Source organism: Neltuma alba, unplaced genomic scaffold (genome assembly GCF_004799145.2).
Source record: "Neltuma alba isolate B1F8T4 unplaced genomic scaffold, ASM479914v2 tig00010689_pilon, whole genome shotgun sequence".
NCBI lineage: Eukaryota > Viridiplantae > Streptophyta > Magnoliopsida > Fabales > Fabaceae > Neltuma > Neltuma alba.
The window spans coordinates 48,483-71,507 of NW_021635529.1; the positions used below are offsets into that span (position 1 = coordinate 48,483).

The 23,025-nt window shown below is 33.9% G+C and overlaps 1 protein-coding gene across 1 annotated transcript; it reads right to left on the reverse strand.

The window, feature by feature from the left end:
• Window positions 1-306: 306 nt before the first annotated feature.
• Window positions 307-1,755, reverse strand: LOC114758342 (E3 ubiquitin-protein ligase BOI-like). Its single transcript, XM_028947394.1, has 3 exons — window positions 1,571-1,755; window positions 1,120-1,465; window positions 307-1,009 (listed from the first exon to the last, which is right to left on the reverse strand). Exons 1-3 carry the CDS (start codon window positions 1,624-1,626, stop codon window positions 458-460), a joined length of 954 nt encoding a protein of 317 aa, XP_028803227.1. The 5' UTR covers window positions 1,627-1,755; the 3' UTR covers window positions 307-457.
• Window positions 1,756-23,025: the final 21,270 nt, after the last annotated feature.

Sequence of the window (23,025 nt, forward strand, 5' to 3'; positions counted from 1 at the left end):
TTATTTTCATTGTATGCTTTTCCTATTGCCTCTCAATTTTTTGAACCTTTAATTGAATGTCCAAATTATTACATTCTCAAAATTTTCTTCATATTCTATTTCAATAAGAAGAAAAATCTGAATAACAATGTTATTTGTTTCCCATTTACAACAATCTCATTAAAAGGGTGTTTGGATAAGATCAAAACCATAGTTTCAAAAGTGCTTTTACGGTATACGAGGTAAATATGTGGAGCAGTTTGTTTCGATTTGCGAAAAAGTATTTCTGAAAAGTACTTATTGGATTACCCAAACACCTCCAAATTGATTTTTTTTTTCTATTTCTAACTTTGTTCTATAAACATATTAAGGATCGGGAAGAAACAGGCTGTTTTCTCCAACTATCTGACGGCCAAAAAAATCTAATCTAATAATCTAATAGATTATTGTAAAACCTAATAAATAATAAATAAAATTCCTAAGAGAAATTGACATGCACGCTACCATTAATTCCAGAATGACAAACTGGGCAATGGTGACTTGTGGACCCACACTTTGTACACAAACTCAGATGCCTGCATGGCAGCAGCAACACTATTGATTCCCTCACACCACATTTGCAGCACAACCTCTCACTACTCCTTCCTCCGCCGCTCACCGCCGTGTCCTCTGCCGGCCCCTGCCCCTCACCACTGCTTCCGCAGCTCGACTCTGCATCATCTGCCACGGCCGCTGCCACCGCAGTGTCGTGTTGGTGGTCCTCGCTGACGTGGGCCGCCAGTATCTGTTCCAGGTTGCAGCGCAGTGAATTGGCGGTTGCTTCGTTTGTTTCTGCTAATTCCTTCCATATTTGGTTCTCTTGGGTTAGGGTTTTGACTCTTTCTTGAAGTGCCCAATTCAATTTCCCTATTTCCTGAATCTCTTCGTCTTTTTCCTTCAGTTTTTTCATCACTACTTCTTCGATTGCTGAATGCAACACCATCAGTTGTCTTCTTCTCTGCTCCTCTAACTCCCTCCTCACTTTACCTGTCTGTTTCGAAAATCACAGAACCAGGCATTAATTTTCAGAAATTAATGGAGCCACAGTTTCAGTAGTAAAAAAGGAAAAAAACACAGCATCGAGATTAATTAATTCATTACATGTTGGGCAATGAGGAGGTCGATTTCCGATTGCTGGTTCTGGATCTGAAGATGAACTTCCTGATTGAGAAACGACCACGAATTAATGGAGGGCAATTTGGCGCTGCGGGGATCACTGAGCTCAGAGATTAACTCATCTCTGGATCGCTTTCTTGATGACGAGAAATTGGAGGTGAGGCCACTATCATCATTGTTCATGGAGGTTTTGGCAAAATTCGGATCACAAAGATTGGATTGGTAAAACGGAAATAGAGATTGATCCGCCATTGCTGAAACAGCAGGAAGAGGCAGATCAGAATAATCCATCTGAGCATTATTGTGAATTCCACCGGTTACCAGATTCGCTCTGAAGTAGTCAAATAACACAGATCAATCAGTAAGGAAAGATTAAGACTAGAAAGAATCGACTCAGAGAGAGATGAGTGTATGTATATATATATATATATAGAACCTGTCATTGAGAAAGTGAGAAGTGAAGAGATTGAGATGCCGAGATTCAACTGCCATGAATAACGAGGGTTAAGGTCGTGAAGCTTTTCAGTGAGTCTGCTTCTTCTTTGCTTGCGTTCTGGAAACAGAGAAAAGAGAAAGAAGGGAGGAGGATGAACAGCATGCGAGAGAGAGAGAGAGAGAGAGAGAGAGAGAGGGTGTGGGTGTGTGAATGAACGAGGATGGGGGGTTGGGTTTATTTAGGCTTTGGTTTTTGTTGGGGGCGTTTTAGAGGAGAGAGAGTCAAAGGCATGATTGTGGTCCTAGAGAGAGAAAGCGTAATAAGCATCATTGTTAGTATTTACTAGCGCATCATTCCACAACGGGGAAAAAAACAACTTCAAATCAAAATCTTGAGTTCGCAGTTTTTGTCGGATTTCTTTTCTAACATTTTCTTTTATTTTCTCCCGTTTTGGAATTTAAATTATTTATTTGTTATATCTTTTATAAATTAGATGTTCTTTTTAATAATAGGACAGTAATCTTTAAAAATAAATGTACTGTCATATCAGATACCTAATTGATATGATCTTATTCGTGTATCATATTTGTGCACATTGTTGTTAAACTAGTGACTCGGCTCTTCAAGTTTAATTTTTTTTTTGTTTTAATTTATAAAATTGTATCGAGTTCATTTAACTTTTTTTTTAATTTTTTAATTTATAAAATCATGTCGAGTTATTATTGAGTTCATGGTAACTATAAATTCAGGTGAACTTATTGAGTTTACTGTTTTTATATTTTTAACTTACAAAATCGTATTAATTCTTTCTAGATTTAAATACATTTAGTGACTTTTTATGTGAATTTGATAAATATCTCTTTGTTAAATATGGTAAATTATGAAAGTTGATTATGTAATTTAATTATTTGGATTTAAATATATTTAAATAAAAGTATTGTTATTTTTATATTTTAATAATTTAATTATATACTTTTATTACCAATTTGTTAATAAAAGTAAATTTTACGTGTTTACAATTCAAGTTTATATTTGTATCACGAGTTTGCTTATTTGACCATCTTGTATGTGCATATACATTGATGCATAATATGAATTAGGGGTGTGCATGGACTAGACTGGACCGGGTTTGTTATCAACCCGAAGTCTGGTCCAGTAAAGACCTCGGGCTGAAAAAAACAGCCCGAGGTCTGGTCCAGTCCAGTGCCAACCCGAGGTCGGGTTGGACTGGACTTGGTCCTCTGGACTGCCTGGACCAGTCCAGGCAGTCCAGAGCTAATTTTAATTTTTGTTTTAAAAAAAAATTTTCTTCAATAGGAGGCAAGATTGTAACTTACTATATAAAATTTTGCACATATTTTAATTCAAAATTTATCAAATTTGATCATTCCTTTTCAATTTCCCAATGAAGTCATGTTTTATTAATTAATTCTCATCAATATAGATCTTAAATTGTAGAAAATATATATACATGCTCATTACTTCGAAAGTTAATAGATAAATCTTAATTATTTGAATAGATAAAAAATTTATATAGAAAAATTAAATCAAATTAAAATTATATAAATAATAATTTAAAAAAATCGGGCCGGACTGGATTGGACCAACTGGTCTGAGGGGTCAGTCCCTAGTCCAGTCCAGCCCGATGAGACCAGTTCGGTCCAGTCTGGTCCAGTCTTGTTTCGGGCCAATTTTTTCTGGACCAGACTGGACCGGGTTTGTTCGGGTTGGACCAAACCATACCGGACCACCGGGTTTTTGCACAGCCCTAATATGAATATTGAATATCCTTTCTTCTCAATATAAAAATTAAATAATTAGGGCAAAAAGAATTAAATAATTAATTAAAAAATTAAAAAAATAATTAAATTGCTCATATATTAAAAAAATGCATAATAATTTTTTACCGTATATTCTTAAATCATTTATATTAGAATCATCCCTTGATAAACACTCACTTATCAGAGATAATTTAGCAAAAAAGAGAGTATGGATTTTAGAATGGAGTGGATTGAAGATAATAACAAACTTATTTGTTAATAGTTATATGTATTTAAAGTACTATATCTGCATATTTTTTGACACTACCAACCCATATCCAAAATATTTATTTATTAACATACTATTAAATTCTTTAAGGGAGCATCTTGGTAAGGAAGAAAACCACCAAAAAGGATGAATTCTGGATTTACATCATTCCATTTCCAATATTATAATTATAATATATGTCTCTTGGGCCTCACGTAATTGTAATTAATGTTAAGGACGTTAAAGTAAATCACCTATGCATGTTCCTTCCTTTTCATTTGGTGGCGTTCCTGGTTCATTGTCCTCCGGCCTCAGGTTACTTTCGGGCTTCATCGAACCACGCGCAGCCTCCCCCTGCCACGTAAACAAATAGACGTGGCGCGTCCTTTGAACACCACATGTCAACAATTCCTCCAAAATAAATTAGATAAGTTCAGAAAATTATCGTTATTAGCAATTAACAAGACAGAGGCGCCCTCGGTCCCTTTTTTTTTTTTTTTTTTTTGTGGGACCTGGACCCTCGGTCATTATTTACATTATAGAGAAAGACTGAAAGAGGGCAAGAGATCTGAACGTGGCGGGGGTGGATTGAGTGGGACCCACCGCGGCTGGCAAAGGACAGAGGTGGGGCCAAGTGGCCAACGATGTCGCACGTGCAAGGTGCGTGAGCGTGGGGGGAGGGGAGGTTAATTTTTTGTCTGTCGTTACAGAAGCTGACCCATGAAACACGTAGGAGGGTGGGCCCCACTGTTCTGGGAGTTTGTGATGATACGGTTCCGCAGTGGGGCCTGATTTTGTTGGGGCGATGGCAGCGTTATCAGGTGTGGTGGGAACCGAAATCATATGGATATGGACAGCTCCGGCTTTTTTTTTTTTTTTTTTTTGGTTTTTTTTGTGACCAGCGACAGCTCCGTTTAGTGGAGTCCCAAATTTATCACTGGTAAAAAAAAATTTTTTAAAAAAAATTTATCATATCAAATCAAAATGTAAACATTACGATCGGGAAATTAGAGAAAGAAACCAAGTAAGAAAGGTATTTATTGACAAATATTTTAAACTGTAATTATTTAAAAAGATTAAATACTAAAACACTCTGATTCCATTTATAGAGTAGAGGAAAAATATTTTTCTTGATCATATTCATAAGTCATTTCATGTAATTTTTAGCATGAATATATTATTTTATTCTTTATTTATTATATTGTAGGTGGTTATTTTTTTAAAGATGTATATATAATAAATATGGTAAAATTAAAAAATTGATATGTTTTAAGGAAAAGTTAACAAAAAAAATTTTGGTGAAAAAATTTAGTGAAATTTAAAATTTTCATTAATTTGTATGAGACATGTTAGAACAACTAGAGGAGTATAAATATAAAAATACTAATTTGTTCCCAACTAAATCCTCTTTATTCCCTCTTACTACAAATCCTACAATTTTTTAAGTTTAATGAATATCAATTCTTACGTAAATTAATTCAAACTAATCGCAATTACTAAGTCAGAAACCAATTCTAATCAATCGATTAAATTAAATTAATAACCAACCTAATTTATTTATTTGTCCATCATCTTTCAATAATAAAACTCTTTAAAATTCAATCGCATTTTTATTTCATATTATTATTTTATTTCAAATCATTATATATAATTCCAATCCAAGACTAAATTGAATCCTCTTAGTTAATAAAATTACAATTTAGGAAGTAATATAATAATAAATAACTTGTCCATACCTTATAAGGGATTTAGTTAAGTTAGTTATTTGTAATGAATAGATATTGTTTTTCTTAAAATATCCTTACTAATCAAGTTTATTATTTAGAACTACTATTATTAAAAGGACTATCTTTAAAAAAGTAAATAAATATGAGAGACAAAATAGATTGGAATCTTATATTTAAGATCAAAATAAAAATAAAAGAATGACTTATACTGAGGAACGGAGGTATTATAACTTAACATGTTCATGTCTTGGGTACATATTGGCATGCACGTGTGTATGCTTTTTAAGACTTTGATAGTTTTTTTTTTTTTTAATCTTGATATGATTTTTGATAGCTGAGTCATTAGTCAATAGGATGGTGTGAAAATAATATATAATACTTTTTTTTATTCAATATATACATTTATGTAGACTTAAATTTGAATTGTGCTTTTAACGTATTTTTAAGGTACTAAATGAATTGTAAAATATTTTAGAGTATTGAATGTATTTAATAAAATAATTCAGGGTGTTAGATGTGTTTCGGCTCAATTTATAACAATTTATAACATCGTGGTGTGATTGTTAAAAACTCAAACAGGCTTTCTTTGTATTAACGTTGGTAAAATAACTTCTATTCTACTTAATTTTTATAAACTAAAATTGAAGTATAATTAAAGTCAATGTATGCAATATTATTTATATTTGGATAGGTTTTTATTAACAAAGTCAATTTGACATAAAATTTGTTTCGATAATATTTTAAAAAGTCATCTTGAAAGGAAAGGTCCAAATATAAAAAAGAAAAAAAAAATTAAAAACTAGGTTAAAAAAAGTTGTTCCAATTTTAACATAATTTTTGATAAAAAATTCATTTACCTCAAAACCCATGACATACGTGCAATTTTTACTTTAAAATGCTTATTAGGGTCCAAGTCAATTTGAACCTGCCAAGCTACATTGGAACAAGCCCTGTGTCGTACCCATATTTTGGCATGTAACAAAGTGAAATTCTTTCACCATCAAGCCACACTTAAAAAAAAAAATTGTTGATGAAATAATATTTTAAAAATATAATTGCTTTTAAAAATTAATACTTTAAGAATAAAATTAAATCATAAAATAATTTAATATTCTCGATACAACTGAAATGTATTTTAAAATACGAAACGCATCACAAAATATTTTGTCATACTGAACTAAGATCAATGCACACAGTTTATATCAAATTTCTACCAGTGATGAAATCGAACGGACGGTAGCTTGACACGTAGACAAACTCAGTTTAAGAGAGGACTTTCTCCCCGTATAGAATCACAATCTGAAGTTAGGGGGACCAGTGTCATGATAGGATGATAGCGATGGCTCTTTTCTTTTTTCTTTTTTCTTTTTTAAAAAAATCAGGGTCTATGATAGATAACATGCATCGCACGCCTTTAAACGCAGTTGAATAATAATAATAATAATTGATAAGTATTCCTATTATCTTAATATAAAACATATTTAACTAATTTGATTAAATTAAAAAAGTTAGGTAAGTTAGTTAATTATAATAAATATGACATGTTTTTCTTAAAACACCATAATCATCTTTTATAAAATTCTCTCTCCATCTTCTATTTAATTATGATTGAGAGAGTATTTATAGGGATAATTTAAAAAAAAAATAAATCTTACATTTAAGACAACAATCAACTCAATAATTAATTTCTATATTAAACACAGGAGGAATAGTAGTTTTAAACAAAAAATAATGCCTGTCAGGCTCTGACCAATAATGATTCTTCCAATTAAGTTCCACCACAGCCCCGAAAAAGAAGAAACATGTGCCCCTCAAAAATAATTTCTTCCCGGTAGGTGCGAGTTCATGAAAATCAAATTAATAATATTATCCCAAGTCCTTAGCATAACAGTATGACTTAGCTGGTTAATTTAAGAAATTAAAAAAAATTATCAAATTCCTCAATTATAATATATATGTTATATGATTTCTTTATGTATATTATTATATTATATGAGAGAAAAATTAATTTTTAAAAAATGATAAATATAAATACTTCAAAATAATTTAGTAACTCCATTAATCTCTTCAAATTAGTTAACTATATTTTATATTAAAGACCAAAGATAATAATATCATGTTAATATCAGGAATAATATGCAAACTTATTCACAAAATACTCACTCGACATCATATTAATGTTTATTTGGGTATAAAAATACTACGAGGATTTCAAATGAGTGCAAAAATTATACACGGTTAATTTAAATAAACACCTAGCAAAAAAAGTTAATTTAAACAAACGTAAATTGACTATTAGAGTATAAATGCACGTGCGGTCCATCACTAAAAAGTAACAAATACTCGTATTTACTTAAATAAACGGTGGTGGCATTTTAGTATCATTTTGGAGTTTTCATTACGATGTGAGACACACATTCATGAATATTTCACAGATAGATTTATTATTATTATTATTATTATTATTATTATTATTATTATTATTATTTTATTATTATTATTATTATTATTATTATATCATCGAATATATGTGTGTTTTTATTGGACTTGAATTCAGAGCAAGGAGGAAAACGATGGGAAGCTTATCTTAAACAAACGCAGTCTGGGACTTATCCATCATAATGAGGATTTGAATTAAAAAAATGCTCTTTTATCTTTAAAAGTTCAAAAAAGGAGAAGAAAATTTCGAAACAAATTAATACCTAACATCTTTTTGTTTCCTTATAGATGCCGGCAAGGAAAGAGAAAGAAATTGATGAGCGTTGAAATTCAACATGCACATTCCATAATTTCAAACCCCTACGTTTCTACGTACTTACATTTCACTGCCCTTATTTCAAACCAATCAATTCATATATATGTCCATTTAATTAATAAATCAAATTGCTGACTATATACTTTTTTTTGGGTTAGGTAAAAAGTAGCTATATACATTTATTCGCCTGAAAATCAGGAGTTTGAACAAAGAAAATTGAAGTTCTAGACTTTGTCAAAGTTGAATGGTTAATGCCAGAGATTTGATGCTTATAGATATATCAGTAGAATTTTAATGCTAATATTTTGAATCAGAGGGATATTATGTTTAAGTCATCCTTTAATTTAACGGCATTGATATTGGCATAAGTTGGTCAAATTAATGCAAGAATCTCCATCCAAACCAAAAGTCTTGGGCGAGAAAAACCTATGGACTTTTGAATTCAGACCTTACTGAAGCAGTCTTAAATTTCAGCGCAGATACCTTAAACTTACTGAAAGCTCAATATGAAAATTCGAAGAAATAAATGTAACATGGATGTGCATGAGATCACACGTGAAACTATTCCTCGTCTATTCAATCTTAGAGAAAAAGAACGAAACTGTAGTTGATAAAAAGGAATAAATTAAGAAGATTAATCATATATATAGAGTATTATATTTTGGAAGAATAATTTGAAACCAGTCTTTTTTTTTAGTATTAAAGAATTGATAGATATAATTTAGTTAAATAATTTGGATGCATGTGAGATATTTGAAAAATAATAAGGAATGATATCCATTTATTAATGGTCCTTGCCGAAAGGTACGAATCAATGAATAGCTCTGCCATACCATGAAATGGATTTGGCACTAAATTCTTAACGAACAATGAACCTGACGCATATGCTGTCTAAAATTTATACATCCATATATACGTGCAAACAAATATATACATATTATATAAGTAGGATGTCTGATAGATAAAAATATTGATAGGGATGTATGGTCATACACGAAAATATAAGATTCATCATAAATATAAGCATGAAAGAGTTGAAATGGCATATAAAGAGAAAATTGTTAAAAAATTTAAAGTGGTTGGAATACATTCATATAAGCAAGTTCATTAGATATGTTCATGACGAAGTTATTGAACAAGACTTTTTTTATTAACAATTTATTTAAAAAATTTGGTTGCTAATAAAATAAAGCGGTATCGTGCAATTTATATACCCACCCACACTAAACAGGGCAAGATTTATTGTTGTGTATGAATATACGTATATATAATACAAATATTAATCAGTAGTAGACAGTGGTCCAATATATTGACTAGCAATTAGCAAATTAATTGAACAAAGAGGAACAGTCACGTCACGTTGTCCGATCCATCTAACATTTCAATTTCTTATTCAATTCTGTCACTATAAATCAATAAAAACGGACAATGAGTGGCCAACAATAAAGACAGATATGATATTCTACCAAAAACGTGAAACAAGTTAATAATATAAATATAATGGGTATGGGGGTGTGTGGGTCGTATGTAATTAGGGATTCAATATGCTAATGAAGTAATGCAAAAAATATAAATAAAAAACAAACAGAGATAGGTAATACTACAACTATTTATATGGGTATATTTTCTGTTATATATGTAAATTAAAATTGTATATTTCGTTGTCATTACAATCAAAGCAATATTTAGTAAAGAAAAAAAATTATTTACAAGTTACTATGATTTCACCTGGTTTTCGGAAGAAAAAAATAGATTCTTTATCATGTGCTTAAAACCAAGCGAAACTAGCCAACGAGAGTAAATTCAGTTGGAAATTAGTCGGCTTGTAACATACAAGATCATGAGTTCAAATTCTACTGTTGATGTGAGGATTTTGTTGATGGGAGATTTGTAAATATTTTTGTAAGTTTTTTTTGAGTTTAGAGACATGTTCTGCCTAGTGAGCTCCCAAACCTAACTCGCCTTAACTTTTAAAAACAAAAAAAAACAAGTGAAATTATAAAAGCCTAATAAAAATTACAGAAACCTAATTTTTAAAATTATAGTGAATTATAAATTAATCTTCCCTTTTAGCAAATAAAGTATGATTGCTTATTTTAGTAATGTAATTACATTTTTAGTTAGAGTTTTTTAAGAAAATATTATCACGTCATTTCTTACTATAAAAGATGCAGCACCTAAATTTTTTATTTTTTTAAATATTTTTTTGCCAGCCTGAAACTTTGATTTCTGCTTTAAGATACTTGCTTCAGTTCTTTTGGGGTCACAGTGTTCTCTTTCTAAAGAATTATCATCTTCAAATTAAAAAATTGCTATTTTATGTTTTGGTTCAAGAAATTTGAAAATGACAATTCAAAGTAATTAAGAAAAATAAAAAGAATTGTGGATTGAAATTAATTATTGTGTGCTTGAAAGTGGAAAACAGTATGTATATATAAGGACATGATCCACGCGTTGTTTAACAGATAAGTAATTAGCTTGTCCTTTATAACTAGTTAATGACGAATCCAACCTAACTTTTATGTAGGGAGAAATTAATTAAGTTTGGCTTCTTTGCTTATAAACTAATATAAATATGAAATTCAGTACAAAATCCCAAAAATGCTCAAATTGAATTAAATGCTTTTGTTTTGGATTGATGCACATTTTCATTATCAAAGTGGAAAAAAGCTGCCAACTAACTTTTCCAAGTGGCCATAAATTATTTGTCCTACAATTGAATTTCAAAACATAAAAAATGTAACACGATTACTTCTTTTGCATATTTTGATTGTTATGTGTAATTAAAGCATATTTTGATTCATAAATTGCACAAAGTATAAAAAACCAACTGCATTGTTCTTGACTTGTAAATAATTCACATAGGACAAAATTTAGATCAAGTTAATTCGGTTCATCATATTAGGTATAGAAAACCAGTCAGATTAACCCAGCTGGATTAGTTCAACACATCACCACTTAACCCTTATTGAGCACCATTAAAATCTGAAGTCTGGCTCCTCTTCTTCAAACCACCGTTAATTAATGGAGCTAATTAGAATAAAAAGACAAATAGGAGAATATATAGATATATATATATAAGAATATATATATCTGTATATATAATGGGTTGGCCCTAAATAAGAAGTTCATTCCTTCAATTAAATATTTTCTAATTTAATTATATTCTTTTATAATATTTTGTTTATATTAATAACCACTAATATGTCTTTTAGTACTGTTGCTAATTGGGGAGTATAGAGTGCGGATACTATGTAATTAGTTATATTTATGAAAGTAATTACAACATGCACTGTTAATATCTCACCATGTAATTATATATGCAATATATGATTTTATCAGTGCGGTTGTTGTAAATTTTGATAACCGCTGGTTGTTTTGCTTGCATTTTAATTTTCTGGTGTTTATAAACCAAACCTCTTATATAAGTGAAGAGATTGATTTTATGAGAAATTTTTGTATAGATTCTTACTTGAGCAAAACAATTGGTCTTATTCTTTTAGAATTTTGTAATGAGTTTCATCAATTGGTATATACTAGTGGTTCAGGACATTAGTATTATTTGTTTAGTTGGATATATATGATTGCTGACTTGGCTAGCTGTAATTTGCAACTCAGAGAGGTTAAATAACAAAATATATAATATATTAAAAAATAGATTTTCCATATTGGTTATATGCACAACCATCATAGAAAACCATATCAACGATGATTAGCTTAGCTTAGTTAAACAACATGGTAAAATAGAATCAACGATGGTTATTAAATATAATGATGTATTAAAGGCATATTCTACAATGGTTATTTGTGCTAACCGTTACAGAATCTAACATTTCATGTTCCCTTTTAACACTCGTAGAAAATCATCAAAACTCCATCACCTGTATGCACGTCCCTCATTTAACTATCGTTAAAACCCCTCCTTGACTGACGTTAATTACCTTTTTGCAGTAGCACAAATTTTATAGATTAAAAAATTGGTTAAAATTAATTAAAAGCGATAGATGAGTGTGTATACACACTCTAAATAACTTATAGAGGGCTGAGGTGAGTGAGAGAGAAAATAAGTGAAAAAAAGATAAGAGAGAATAATTAAGCAAGAAAAGTGATGAGATAGACGTGCAATGTGTAATTAATTGGAGATAAATGAAAATGAAAAAAATATATTGAAAATTAAATATCTACACAGTGTAATTTATATTTTAAAAAAAACACTACAATACAACCCTAGTTATTTAAGAAACTGTAGCTTAGGAAAGAATAATCATGGGTAGTAATATACTCGTATTATTGTTAAAATTGAATAAAGTAAAGTAGTTGGCAAAAAATAAAAAAAAAGTAGTTGGCATATTTGATGATGTTATGTTGTTGGTAATTTCCATGGATGTTCCTAGAAAGACGAAGATGGAGAAAGGAGGCATGATGGCCACTAATCAACAACTAAATGATGATGTCTCTCTTGTGCCTTCAAACTTACTTGCAATCTCAACATCATGAGGTGTCTTTCAAAAGAGTTGTCCAACTTCACAACCGCGTACAGAAAGAAAACAAACACGGACGCAAACTTTGATCATCACTTTACACACATACACTCTCTCTCTCTCTCTTTTTCTCTCTCTAAAACTAGATTTCATGATTGCCCCATAGAGCAAGATAAGAAGGAAAGGGCATGGCATTTTCTGCCAGAACCCTAATAATTTTGTTGACTGGCGAACATGTGATCGATGGAGTGGAAGAGGACCACTTTAATTTGTTGGTGCGTAGTGCAAGTTTTTTTCTTTCAATAACTTACGCACTCGTTATACCTTCTATTGAGAGTTTGACACTTGAACCTCACACACTTGAGAAATATTTAAGGGAGGTGCTTAGTGTTAGTTAAGTTACAAAACCTTTTGGGTTTTTTATCCTCATGAGTTTAGATGAGTTGGGTCTTAAGAGCTCACTTAGGTTAGGATATGCCTAAAGACTCAAAAAAAAAAAAACTTATTGAGGTACTTATGTATCACCCCCAAGAAGGTCTTCACATTGATAGTAGTATTTGACTTCACGACATTGCATGAGTTATAAATCAACTTCTTATTCTCTGGATCAACTTTTGCTTTTTTCCCCCTAAACATTAATCATATAGTAAATTTAATATTATCGAATAACTTACAAAGATGAAAACCATATCGCTTTTCAAATAGAGGAAAAGATATTTAATTACCTAATATTCGGATCAAGAGAAAAGCGAGAGGAGGAAACAGAAAAGAAAGTGGTGATGCTTTTCAAGTACTCGTAGGAAATCCAAAAACCGTAAAGATTAGGATTATTATAATATAAAGCTCACATCAGATTAGTTTAATTAATACGTATATAAACGTGATGATGATACATAATTAACTGATTTGACCCATTAATTAGTATGTCTTTATTTCATCGATTCTGCCTTATCAAAATATGGTTGTTATTACTTTTTCTAAAACTCCTTAATCTTGGTGCCGTGACACAGTGCAAATCCTCGTTGTGCAGAATATTCATTTCTTTTTTCACATGTTGAAACTCTTTTAATGGTAACTTTTTTATCACGATCTCAATTAATTAATTAATTAATCATATGTGTAATCTTCCACTCCTGACTAATTAAGTAATTCCTAAGTCCTTATTTACTTGTTCTTATGACAAATTGAAGTAAAACAGAAAAGAGAAAGGGGAAGAGAAGGAGATCAAAGAAGAATATTAGAGAGAAAGGGAGAGCAAAGACGAGAACGGGAATGCAAGAAAACTATCTGATCCGTCAAAAGCCAAGTCTGCTTACACGATAGAAACCTAGGGTATTTATAACCTAATTTTAAATAAAATAATTAAAATGAAAAATCAATAAATGGGTTAGTGGGTAGTTAACAAAATAAATAACTAACAAAAGAAAATTAATTAATTAAATTTGTATCATTCCCCCCGGTTCGAAGAACTCGCCACCGGAGAGTTAGAAAGCTGGTAGTTGTCGAGGAGGGCAGCATCCACACAACGGAACTTGTCCTCGGTGAGCCATGTAGCGTCTGAATCAGGACAGCCTTTCCAATGAATGAGGTAACGACTGACGGGACCTGCTGGAGTTAGAACTGTATGCTCATCCATCACGGCGTCAATGGCTTTCGTGGGAGGCGCAACTCTAGGCACGGGTGGGGTTGGGGCTTGGTGAGTCTAAGTGCCTGCAGAGTCATCAGAACACAAAGGGGGCGGCTCGAAAGTGCCCCGGTAAGGAACAAGATCCTCAACATTAAATACTGGAATAATAGACATATCTAGAGGTAACTCTAATAAGTATGCATTGGGCCCTAACTTCTTGGAAACACAAAACTGGCCAGAGGCGCGGGCGTGCAGCTTCTTGTAAGGCCTCTTTAGGAAACGCTCAGGCCGTATACGAGCCATGACAAGGTCACCAACATCGAACTCCTGGTGACGTCGATGAACATCAGCAGCTATCTTATACCTGTCATTATTTAAAGCTAACTTACGTCTAACCTCAGTATGAATATCATGAAGGCGATGTGCAAAGGTCTCGACGGACTCAGAAGGGCGAGCAGACAGGGGAAGGGGAATAAGGTCAATAGGTAGCTTCGGGTTGTGACCCTAGACAATTTGGAATGGGCTTTTGCCAGTAGATCTATTGAACGAGTTATTGTAAGTAAATTCAGCTATAGGCAAGACTAAATCCCAGTTACCGGGCTTATCGCCAGCTAAACTATGGAGCAGGTCACCTAAGCTACGGTTAGTCACTTCAGTCTGTCCGTCAGTCCAAGGGTGGAAAGTAGACGAGAACTTCAGTTGCATATCGAAGAGCTTCCAGAGGGTCTTCCAAAAATAGCTAAAAAATTTGACATCCCTATTAGAAACGATGGTGGTAGGTAGACCGTGAAGACGCATAACCTCTCGAAAGAAAAGCTTAGCCAGATGTGAGGCATTAGTAGTCCTACTGCATGGGATGAAATGTGCTATTTTCAAGAATCGATCGACTACAACCAAGACAGAATCGTGCCCTCACACTGTTTTTGGTAACCCAAGTACGAAATCCATACTAATGTCCTTCCAAGGTGCCTCAGGAATAGGAAGAGGCGTGTACGACCCAATATTCCTCTTCTTTGCCTTTGCTATATGGCATGTACGACACTGGAAAAGGATTCGAGCAACATCATGCTTAAGGGAAGGTCAGTAGAACCTGTCTTCAACCATGGTCGTAGTCTTCTGAATGCTGAAGTGTCCGGCTAGCCCTCCCGCATGTAATTCCCAAACGAGAAAATCATGCAGTGATGTGCGAGGAATACACAACCTAGACCCACGGAATAGGTAGCCATCATCGATCAGGAAATTCACATGAGCTTGGTGGTTGCCATTTTTAACCTCATCATAAATGATGCCAAAGTCAAGACATGAAGTGTACTCGTCCTTGAGCCTGTCAAATCCCACAGCATTAATCGTTAAGGTGTTGAGAACGTGGATTCTTTAGCTAAGAGCATCGTCTACCTTGTTCTCTACCCTTGGGTAGTGCTTGACCACAAAGGTAAATTCCTGAATGAACGCGCTCTACTTGGCATGTTTGGCATTCAAGTGTCGTTGGGAGCTAAGGAACTTGAGAGACTGGTGGTCTGAGTAGATGACGAACTGTTGGGGTAGGAGATAGTACTTCCAATGCTCCAACGAGTGAACAATGGCATAGAACTCTTTGTCGTACGTGGAGTACTTTTGCTTGGCCTCATTAAGCTTCTCACTGAAGTAGGTGACGGGGTGGCCTTCTTGGCTTAGAACGCCAATTCCAACCCTGGAAGCGTCACAAGAAACTTCAAAGCACTTGTGAAAGTTAGGTAAAGCCAGGACAGGAGCACTTGAGAGTTTCTCCTTAATAGGGCTGAAAGCTGTGGGGGCTGTGGGAGTCCACTTGAACTTATCCTTCTTCAAGCAGTCAGTAATTGGAGACATAAGGGTGCTGAAATCTCTGATGAAACGCCGATAGAAGGACGCTAGCCCATGAAAGCTGCGTGCTTCATGCAGTGTCTGCGGTTCTGGCCAATCTTGGATGGCTCGGACCTTTGCGGGATCTGTGGACAAGCCTTGTTCTGAGACGATGAATCCAAGAAACGTAACTTGACTCTACAGGGAGGAGCACTTTGGTAGTTTAAGATAAAACTTCTCCTTCTGAAGGGTCAGGAGCACCTGTCTAAGATGATACAAGTGGTCATCTTTGGATTTACTAAAAACCAGAATGTCATCAAAATAGACAACCACGAACTTTCCTAGATAAGGCTGCAACATATGTGTCATCACTCGCATGAATGTGCTCGGGGCGTTCGTTAAGCCGAATGGCATAGCGAGCCACACGTACAGTCCATCTTGCGTTTTGAATGCGGTCTTCCACTCATCTCCTGGTCTGATTTGAATCTGATGGTGACGACTATGAAGATTGAGCTTAGAGAACCACTTAGATCTAGACACTAAATCAAGCATGTCTTCTAACCTAGGGATCAGGAACCAGTACTTGACGGTTATCTTGTTGATGGCTCGACTGTCAACACACATTCTCCATGAGTTGTCTTTCTTCGGAGTCAGAAGGGCAAGGACAGCACAAGGACTGAGGCTATGCTAGATGTAGCCCTTCTCAAGCAAGCTGTTAACCTATCGATTAAGCTCTTCCTGATCTTTAGGGTTCATCCTATAGTGTGGAAGATTGGGGAGCTGTGATCTTGGAACCAAATCAATCGCATGCTGGATGTTCCTCATGGGTGGCAACTCAGGAGGTAACTCCTCAGGTGCAACATCCTTAAACTTGTCCAAGAGTTGGGTCACCTCTTTTGGAAGATTGTTAGGTGTTAGTGCAGAAGGAGAAACGACCTTGGAAACGATGGCAAGGATGACATCAACCTCCCTACTTTCTTCGATGAACTGCTTCTCTGTGAGGAGGTGAAGGTTAATGGGCTTAGAGGTGGATCCTTTCGTGGGGGTAGGACCTTTTGCTTTGTACTCAGGCTTTGCAGGATGGAGTAAGATGGTCTTGCCCTCATGCTTGAAGATATGGTTGTTTGCTCGGCCTTGGATAGTGACATCATGGTCATATAGCCACGGGCGTCCTAAAAGAATGTGAGACACATCCATGGGGATCATGACACACAAGACATCTTCCTTGTAGTTGCCCAAATAGAGTAGGACACGACACTGCTGAGTGATAAGTAACAAAGTGTTGTCGACCCATACAACACAGAAAGGCTTAGCAATTGGTTCCGTCTTGAGTCCAAGACAAGTGACACTTGGAGTAGAGATCACATTCCTTTCGCTTCCACTGTCAATAACCAACTTGCATGACTTGTCACCACACTTACACAAAGGTGTGAAAGATGTTGTTTTGTTTTCAGAAGTCATCTGGTGTTGGGACAATCAGAAGACATCGCATCACTCCAAGATGGCCTAATGGCACTTCATCACAATTAATCTCTTCGTCCACATCAGAAGGAATATCAACAGGGTCAACGACTACATCTGGCACGTTCTCAAGTAGTGCATCATCTTGAGATTCGATAAGCAACGCACGTTGCGGACACCTTGCAGCGATGTGTCCCTTGGAGTGACACTTGAAACACACTATTGATGAGCTACCCGCGTGAACGTTTGAGGCTGATGACTCTCTTGGTCTTGAAGCACTTGGCCCTGAAAGTTGATGACTTACCCGTTGATTGGCCGAGGTAGCGGAGCTGTGAGCCGGACGAGACTCTAAACCAGAGGAGCTGGGACTCTTGAAGGAGGGATATTTAGGCAGAGAGTCAATCTTGATAGCCTTATGATATGCTTCCTCTAAACTGTAAGGGCGGTTTACTCTGAGCTCCCTCTGTATGTCATCCCTAAGGCTGCTAATGAATCTCTCGATAATGACAAAACTCAGCTCATTTAAGTCATTGCGGATCAGAAGGTCATCATATCGAGAGATATAGTCAGCTGCCGACAAGGTTCCTTGCTTGAGGTTATTCAATTGGTTGAAAAGCGTGCTCAAGTGGTTGACCGGTACGTACTTTTCCTTAAGCTTCAGCTTCATCTCCTCCCAAGTCATGACGAGAGGTTACCCTAAGCATTTGAGGTTCACTTGGACATACTGCCAATACTTCTATGCATATCTGATGAGCTTCGTCTTGGTAAAGCGAACACGCTGCATGTCACTCATATTGTACCACTCGAAGTAGTCGTCCATGGTGGCTAACCAATTGAGGAAGGCATTCGCATCTAATCGACCATCAAAGTCAGGTGCCTCAACCTTAACCCTCTTCATCACATCATCATTGTAGTCTTTTTGAGGGGTATCTCAGCATCACCTAGGTGGCAACGGGTCTCGTCCATATCTAGGGTGAGCTGCGTACCCTTCGTAGGTACGTCGATTCCCAAGATGGGATTCATAACGATTCCCTGTACCTTGTTCATCCCATGGGTCATCATCTTCCTCGGGGGTTAGGGAAAGGCCTCAACATGCAGCGGTCTAACCTGTGGGTTACGCAGACCTATAGAAAGCTAGGAGCCTTTAGTGTGAGATGGTCCAACGGTGTTGAGCTTGGTGTGCGCTTAAGTGGTCTCAGGGGCATTTCCAAGAATTCCTTCTACACCCTTACTAAAGACCTGCTTATCAATTCTTAGGAAAGAATCTCTAATTTCCTGCTAGGAGGTCCTAAGCTCTTGATTAGCTATCTTAAGCTCCTGAGTAGTGGCTCTAAGCTCTTGACACTGGGAGTTATATTCTTACTTAATCTCGGCCAAGGATTCCTTAAAGCATTTGGTGAGTTCATTCAGTTTTAGTTCAAAGGTCTGAAGTCTCTGGTCCATTTGGGATTGAAGGGAGCCAACACAGGGTTCTAAGGATTGAAATGCTTGGTCTAAGGTGTCTTGTCTATTTTCAATATCATGAATAGTAATGCAATAGATAGGTGAAAGCTAACAATAAATAATGAAGCAAGCAAAGAAGCTACTAATAAAATGAAAATAAATTCTTTTTTTTGGTCCCTTTTTTTTAAGCTATAAAATAATAATCAGGAATAAATAACCAAAAATATATATACAGGCAGCAGTGGTATCCAGGAAGAACAACGTCCCAAAGCAATAAAAGTAACCTCCAGCATACTAAAAAGTCAAAATAATTAATTAGAGGGTCAATTAGGCCTTACCGGCGTAGTTTTATGACACAAAAAAAAAAAAAATACCCCAATGCTCCTAGGTGACTGCTTTTAGGGTAGGGAGGGTCAGTGGTGGAAGAAATAGTGTGAAATGGGGTCAAAACGGTGAAAAACACAATCTGGGTGAGCTGGCAACGCAGCGGCACGTGGAGACCACACGTAGGGATGGCGGCGGTGCATGGGGGCGCGTGGAAAACCGGTTGGCCATGAGCTTTCTAAGTATGGCCGTGTTCCTCCCTGCGAATCCAATAGAGGTGGTTGCGTGCCAATCGAAGGTTGGACGAGAGAGTTATAAGCCTTTAAAGTGACAGTGACGGTGATCTCGCGCAGTGGACTTTTCCGGCAGTACTTCACCGTGAAACTGAGTGGTCTGGACGGTTATTGGCCAATGAGGACGATGACGGTGGTGGCTCGGTGAGAGGAAGCCTGGGAGTAAATGGACAGAGGTGATTGTACGGTGGAAATTGTTGAACGACGATACTGTGTGTAGCTTTGAACTTAAGGGCATGTTTGGATGGTTTGGATTGACATAAATTGAACACAGGGAAGGACAACTCAGGCTCTAATGCCAAAATTGATGTAAAACAGAAAAAAGAAAGGGGAAGAGAAGGAGATCAGAGAAGAATATTATAGAGAAAGGGAGAGCAAAGACGAGAACAGGAATAGAAGAAAACTATCTGATACGTCAAAAGCCAAATCTACTTACGCGATAAAAACCTAGGGTATTTATATCCTAATTTTAAATAAAATAATTAAAATGCAAAATCAATAAATGGGTTAGTGGGTAGTTAACAAAATAAATAACTAACAAAAGAAAATTAATTAATTAAATCTACATCACAAAATACATAAATTAAGCAGAAAGCAAAATCTATATATTGTGTAAGATTTTTTTTCCCCTTTTTGTCCTCTGTTTAATGCAACACTATTTTAAATCTTAACCGTACGACCCATTAATTTGATTAAGAATAGTGATTTTAATAAGATAAATATGATGCAACCATCACTTACAAAAGCTTCTTTTTGGAAGGTTAATTCATATATCAGCTCAAAAAAAGAAGAAGAAAGGTTAATTCATATAGCCTATCAAAATAACCATTATCTAGGTTATGGTTATTTCACGTTAACTTGTAAAAATCAATTTTTTCCGAATTAGCTTTATGCAATTTTTTTGGGCCAAAAACTACTACATTTTTGGGTATATATCCATGTGCTGCAATTATTTTATACAGATATATATATATGTGTGTGCGCGCGCGCTCATTCAATAACAAAACTTATTGGTGCTTTATTACCCCCAAAAAAAAAAAAACTTATTGGTGCCTTACAAAAATCTTTCGTTAAAATCCACCTGGAAATTGTATAACTTGGTGCCTAAATGTTAAGGTCACGTTTGGTAGGACACATTAAAAATTATGAGTAGGGATTGGGATTGAGATTAGAAAAATCTATTAAAAGAGTGTTTAACATAAGAGACTGCTTGTTGTAAGGGATTAATCAAACCCATGTATGTGAGATTAGGGAATACCATGGGAGGAAGTGGTGTTCCCCAATCCCACCTTCATAGGTTTGCCTAATCCTATGTAACAAGCAATTACTCATGCTAAAACTATTTTAATGATTTTTCTTAATTGCAATCTCAATCCTAATCCTTTATTTTTAATGCTTCCTACCAAACGGGATCTAAAGGTGCGCCACGGAGCGGCATATCGTGGCTAACTAAGAGTTCTCTCTTGGATCTGGGTGTATGAGCTAGAGAAAGTCTGATAGTGATTAAAAGAATCACCAAATGATTATAAAAGAATTACACTTAGACCCTTATCTTTAATATATTAAAAATATTAAAATTGCAATTATTCGGAGGACTAATGTTATTATAAGAATTTATTAGATATTATTACTAATTCTCTCAAAAATCATTATTTCAAATACTTGCATGGTACCTGGCCTAAAAGGAGATAGTCGTACTTAGAAATTTTTCTTAAAATTTAAGGATTATTTTCATGAAAATCTATATAATTTGTTCTAAAAGCTTGGCGGATGTGGAGCCTCGTTTCCTTGTTTGCGTTTTTATTAATGAAGTGGTGATCTTGTAATTGTTTTGGTAATGATATTTATTTTCTACTACACTACCAAAAAAAAACATTGAATCACCGACGGAATAAATTCTGCAAAAATATTACCGACGAAATTTGCTACGGATTGGCAACGAAAATTACCAACGGAATTTTTTCGTGGGTAATTCCGTAGGTAAATTAATTTTCCAACGGAATTAGCCATGAAAATATTCCATCGGTAATTTCTGTCACAATTCTGTGGCAAACTCTGTTGTCAATTTACCAACGGAAGTTTCGACAGATTTCTAGTGGAAATTACCAATGGAATGTTGTCCATGGCTAATTCCATCAGAAATGTTAATTTCTTTTCCCCAAGATATTAGGTGTTATTAGAAATTTTATATCTTCATTCTTATAAAGTGTAGTCATTCTATTTTTTATGTGGTAAAAGACTACATTATGTAAGAAAGAAGGAAATAAAAATTTCGTAAAAGGACATAGTAAAATCCTAGAGGCATTGGTGAACTATAATAATTTGATCTACACATTGATTGCCTTAAGTATGAAAAAGTAAAAATTATTTTTTTAGTTATTGATTGATTGTGACTATTTCAAATTAACTGAATATTATTGATCACAATATAGAAGAATAAGTGTTAGAGACAAAATTGAATTTTACTAATCTTGAGAGAATATCATATGAAAAATATAATGGGTGCAAAGCAAATATTTACATGGAATGATATATAACAATGTTGCTAACTTATTAGTATTGAGTTTCATAAGACTGTAAAGAATAACAAAATTCTCCTACCAAATATTTAACATACTTATATTTTGAGGATTTAGACTTGACAATTTTGATTAAAAAATGACAAGTCCTGTTAATTAAGCAAAATGCTCAATGATTTGATTGTAGATGATAGTGATTTATGGCAATCCTCATTAAAATGTGAGATGTATGAATCCTAAGTATCATCTCTTGTAATTTATTCATGACAACATTATTCTTCTTTTTTACTTCACATCTTCATGTAATTAGATATTGTCAATGTTATATTATATATAAATATCTTATCTATTTTTAAAAATATATGGACATTTTTAGAAATAAAAAATATCAAATCATTTCAAATGATACTAAAAAAAATAAACTGGTATTTGATAGATCATAATTTAGAAAATTAATATTAACAACTGTTTACAAATAATACAATTTGAAGGTTTTACTATAACATAAAAAACATATATTTAATGAATTGCTAATAAATAAAAATTAGAATCTTATGTAAATAAAATTAGAAAATTAATATTAACAACTCTTTACAAATAATACAATTTGAAGGTTTTACTATAACATTAAAAACATATATTTAATGAATTACTAATAAATAAAAATTAGAATCTTATGTAAATAAAAATAGTAAATATGAAAATAGCTTTTTCTCTTTTTATTTTTTTTTTAAAGTTAGTCCACCATATCTAATAGCCAAAGCACATTTTTAATACAAATTAATATAAATCAAATTATACCAACAAAATATATTGACATTAATATCAAGTTGGCTAGATATAGATTGAAAAAAAGTTGGCAAATATTATATTGTTCTTGTGTGTGAAAAATAATAAGACTTAAATTTAGACTTATAATTTATAAAATCTAATTTTGACATTTTTTTTTGCAAGAAACTATATTTCATTTATTAGA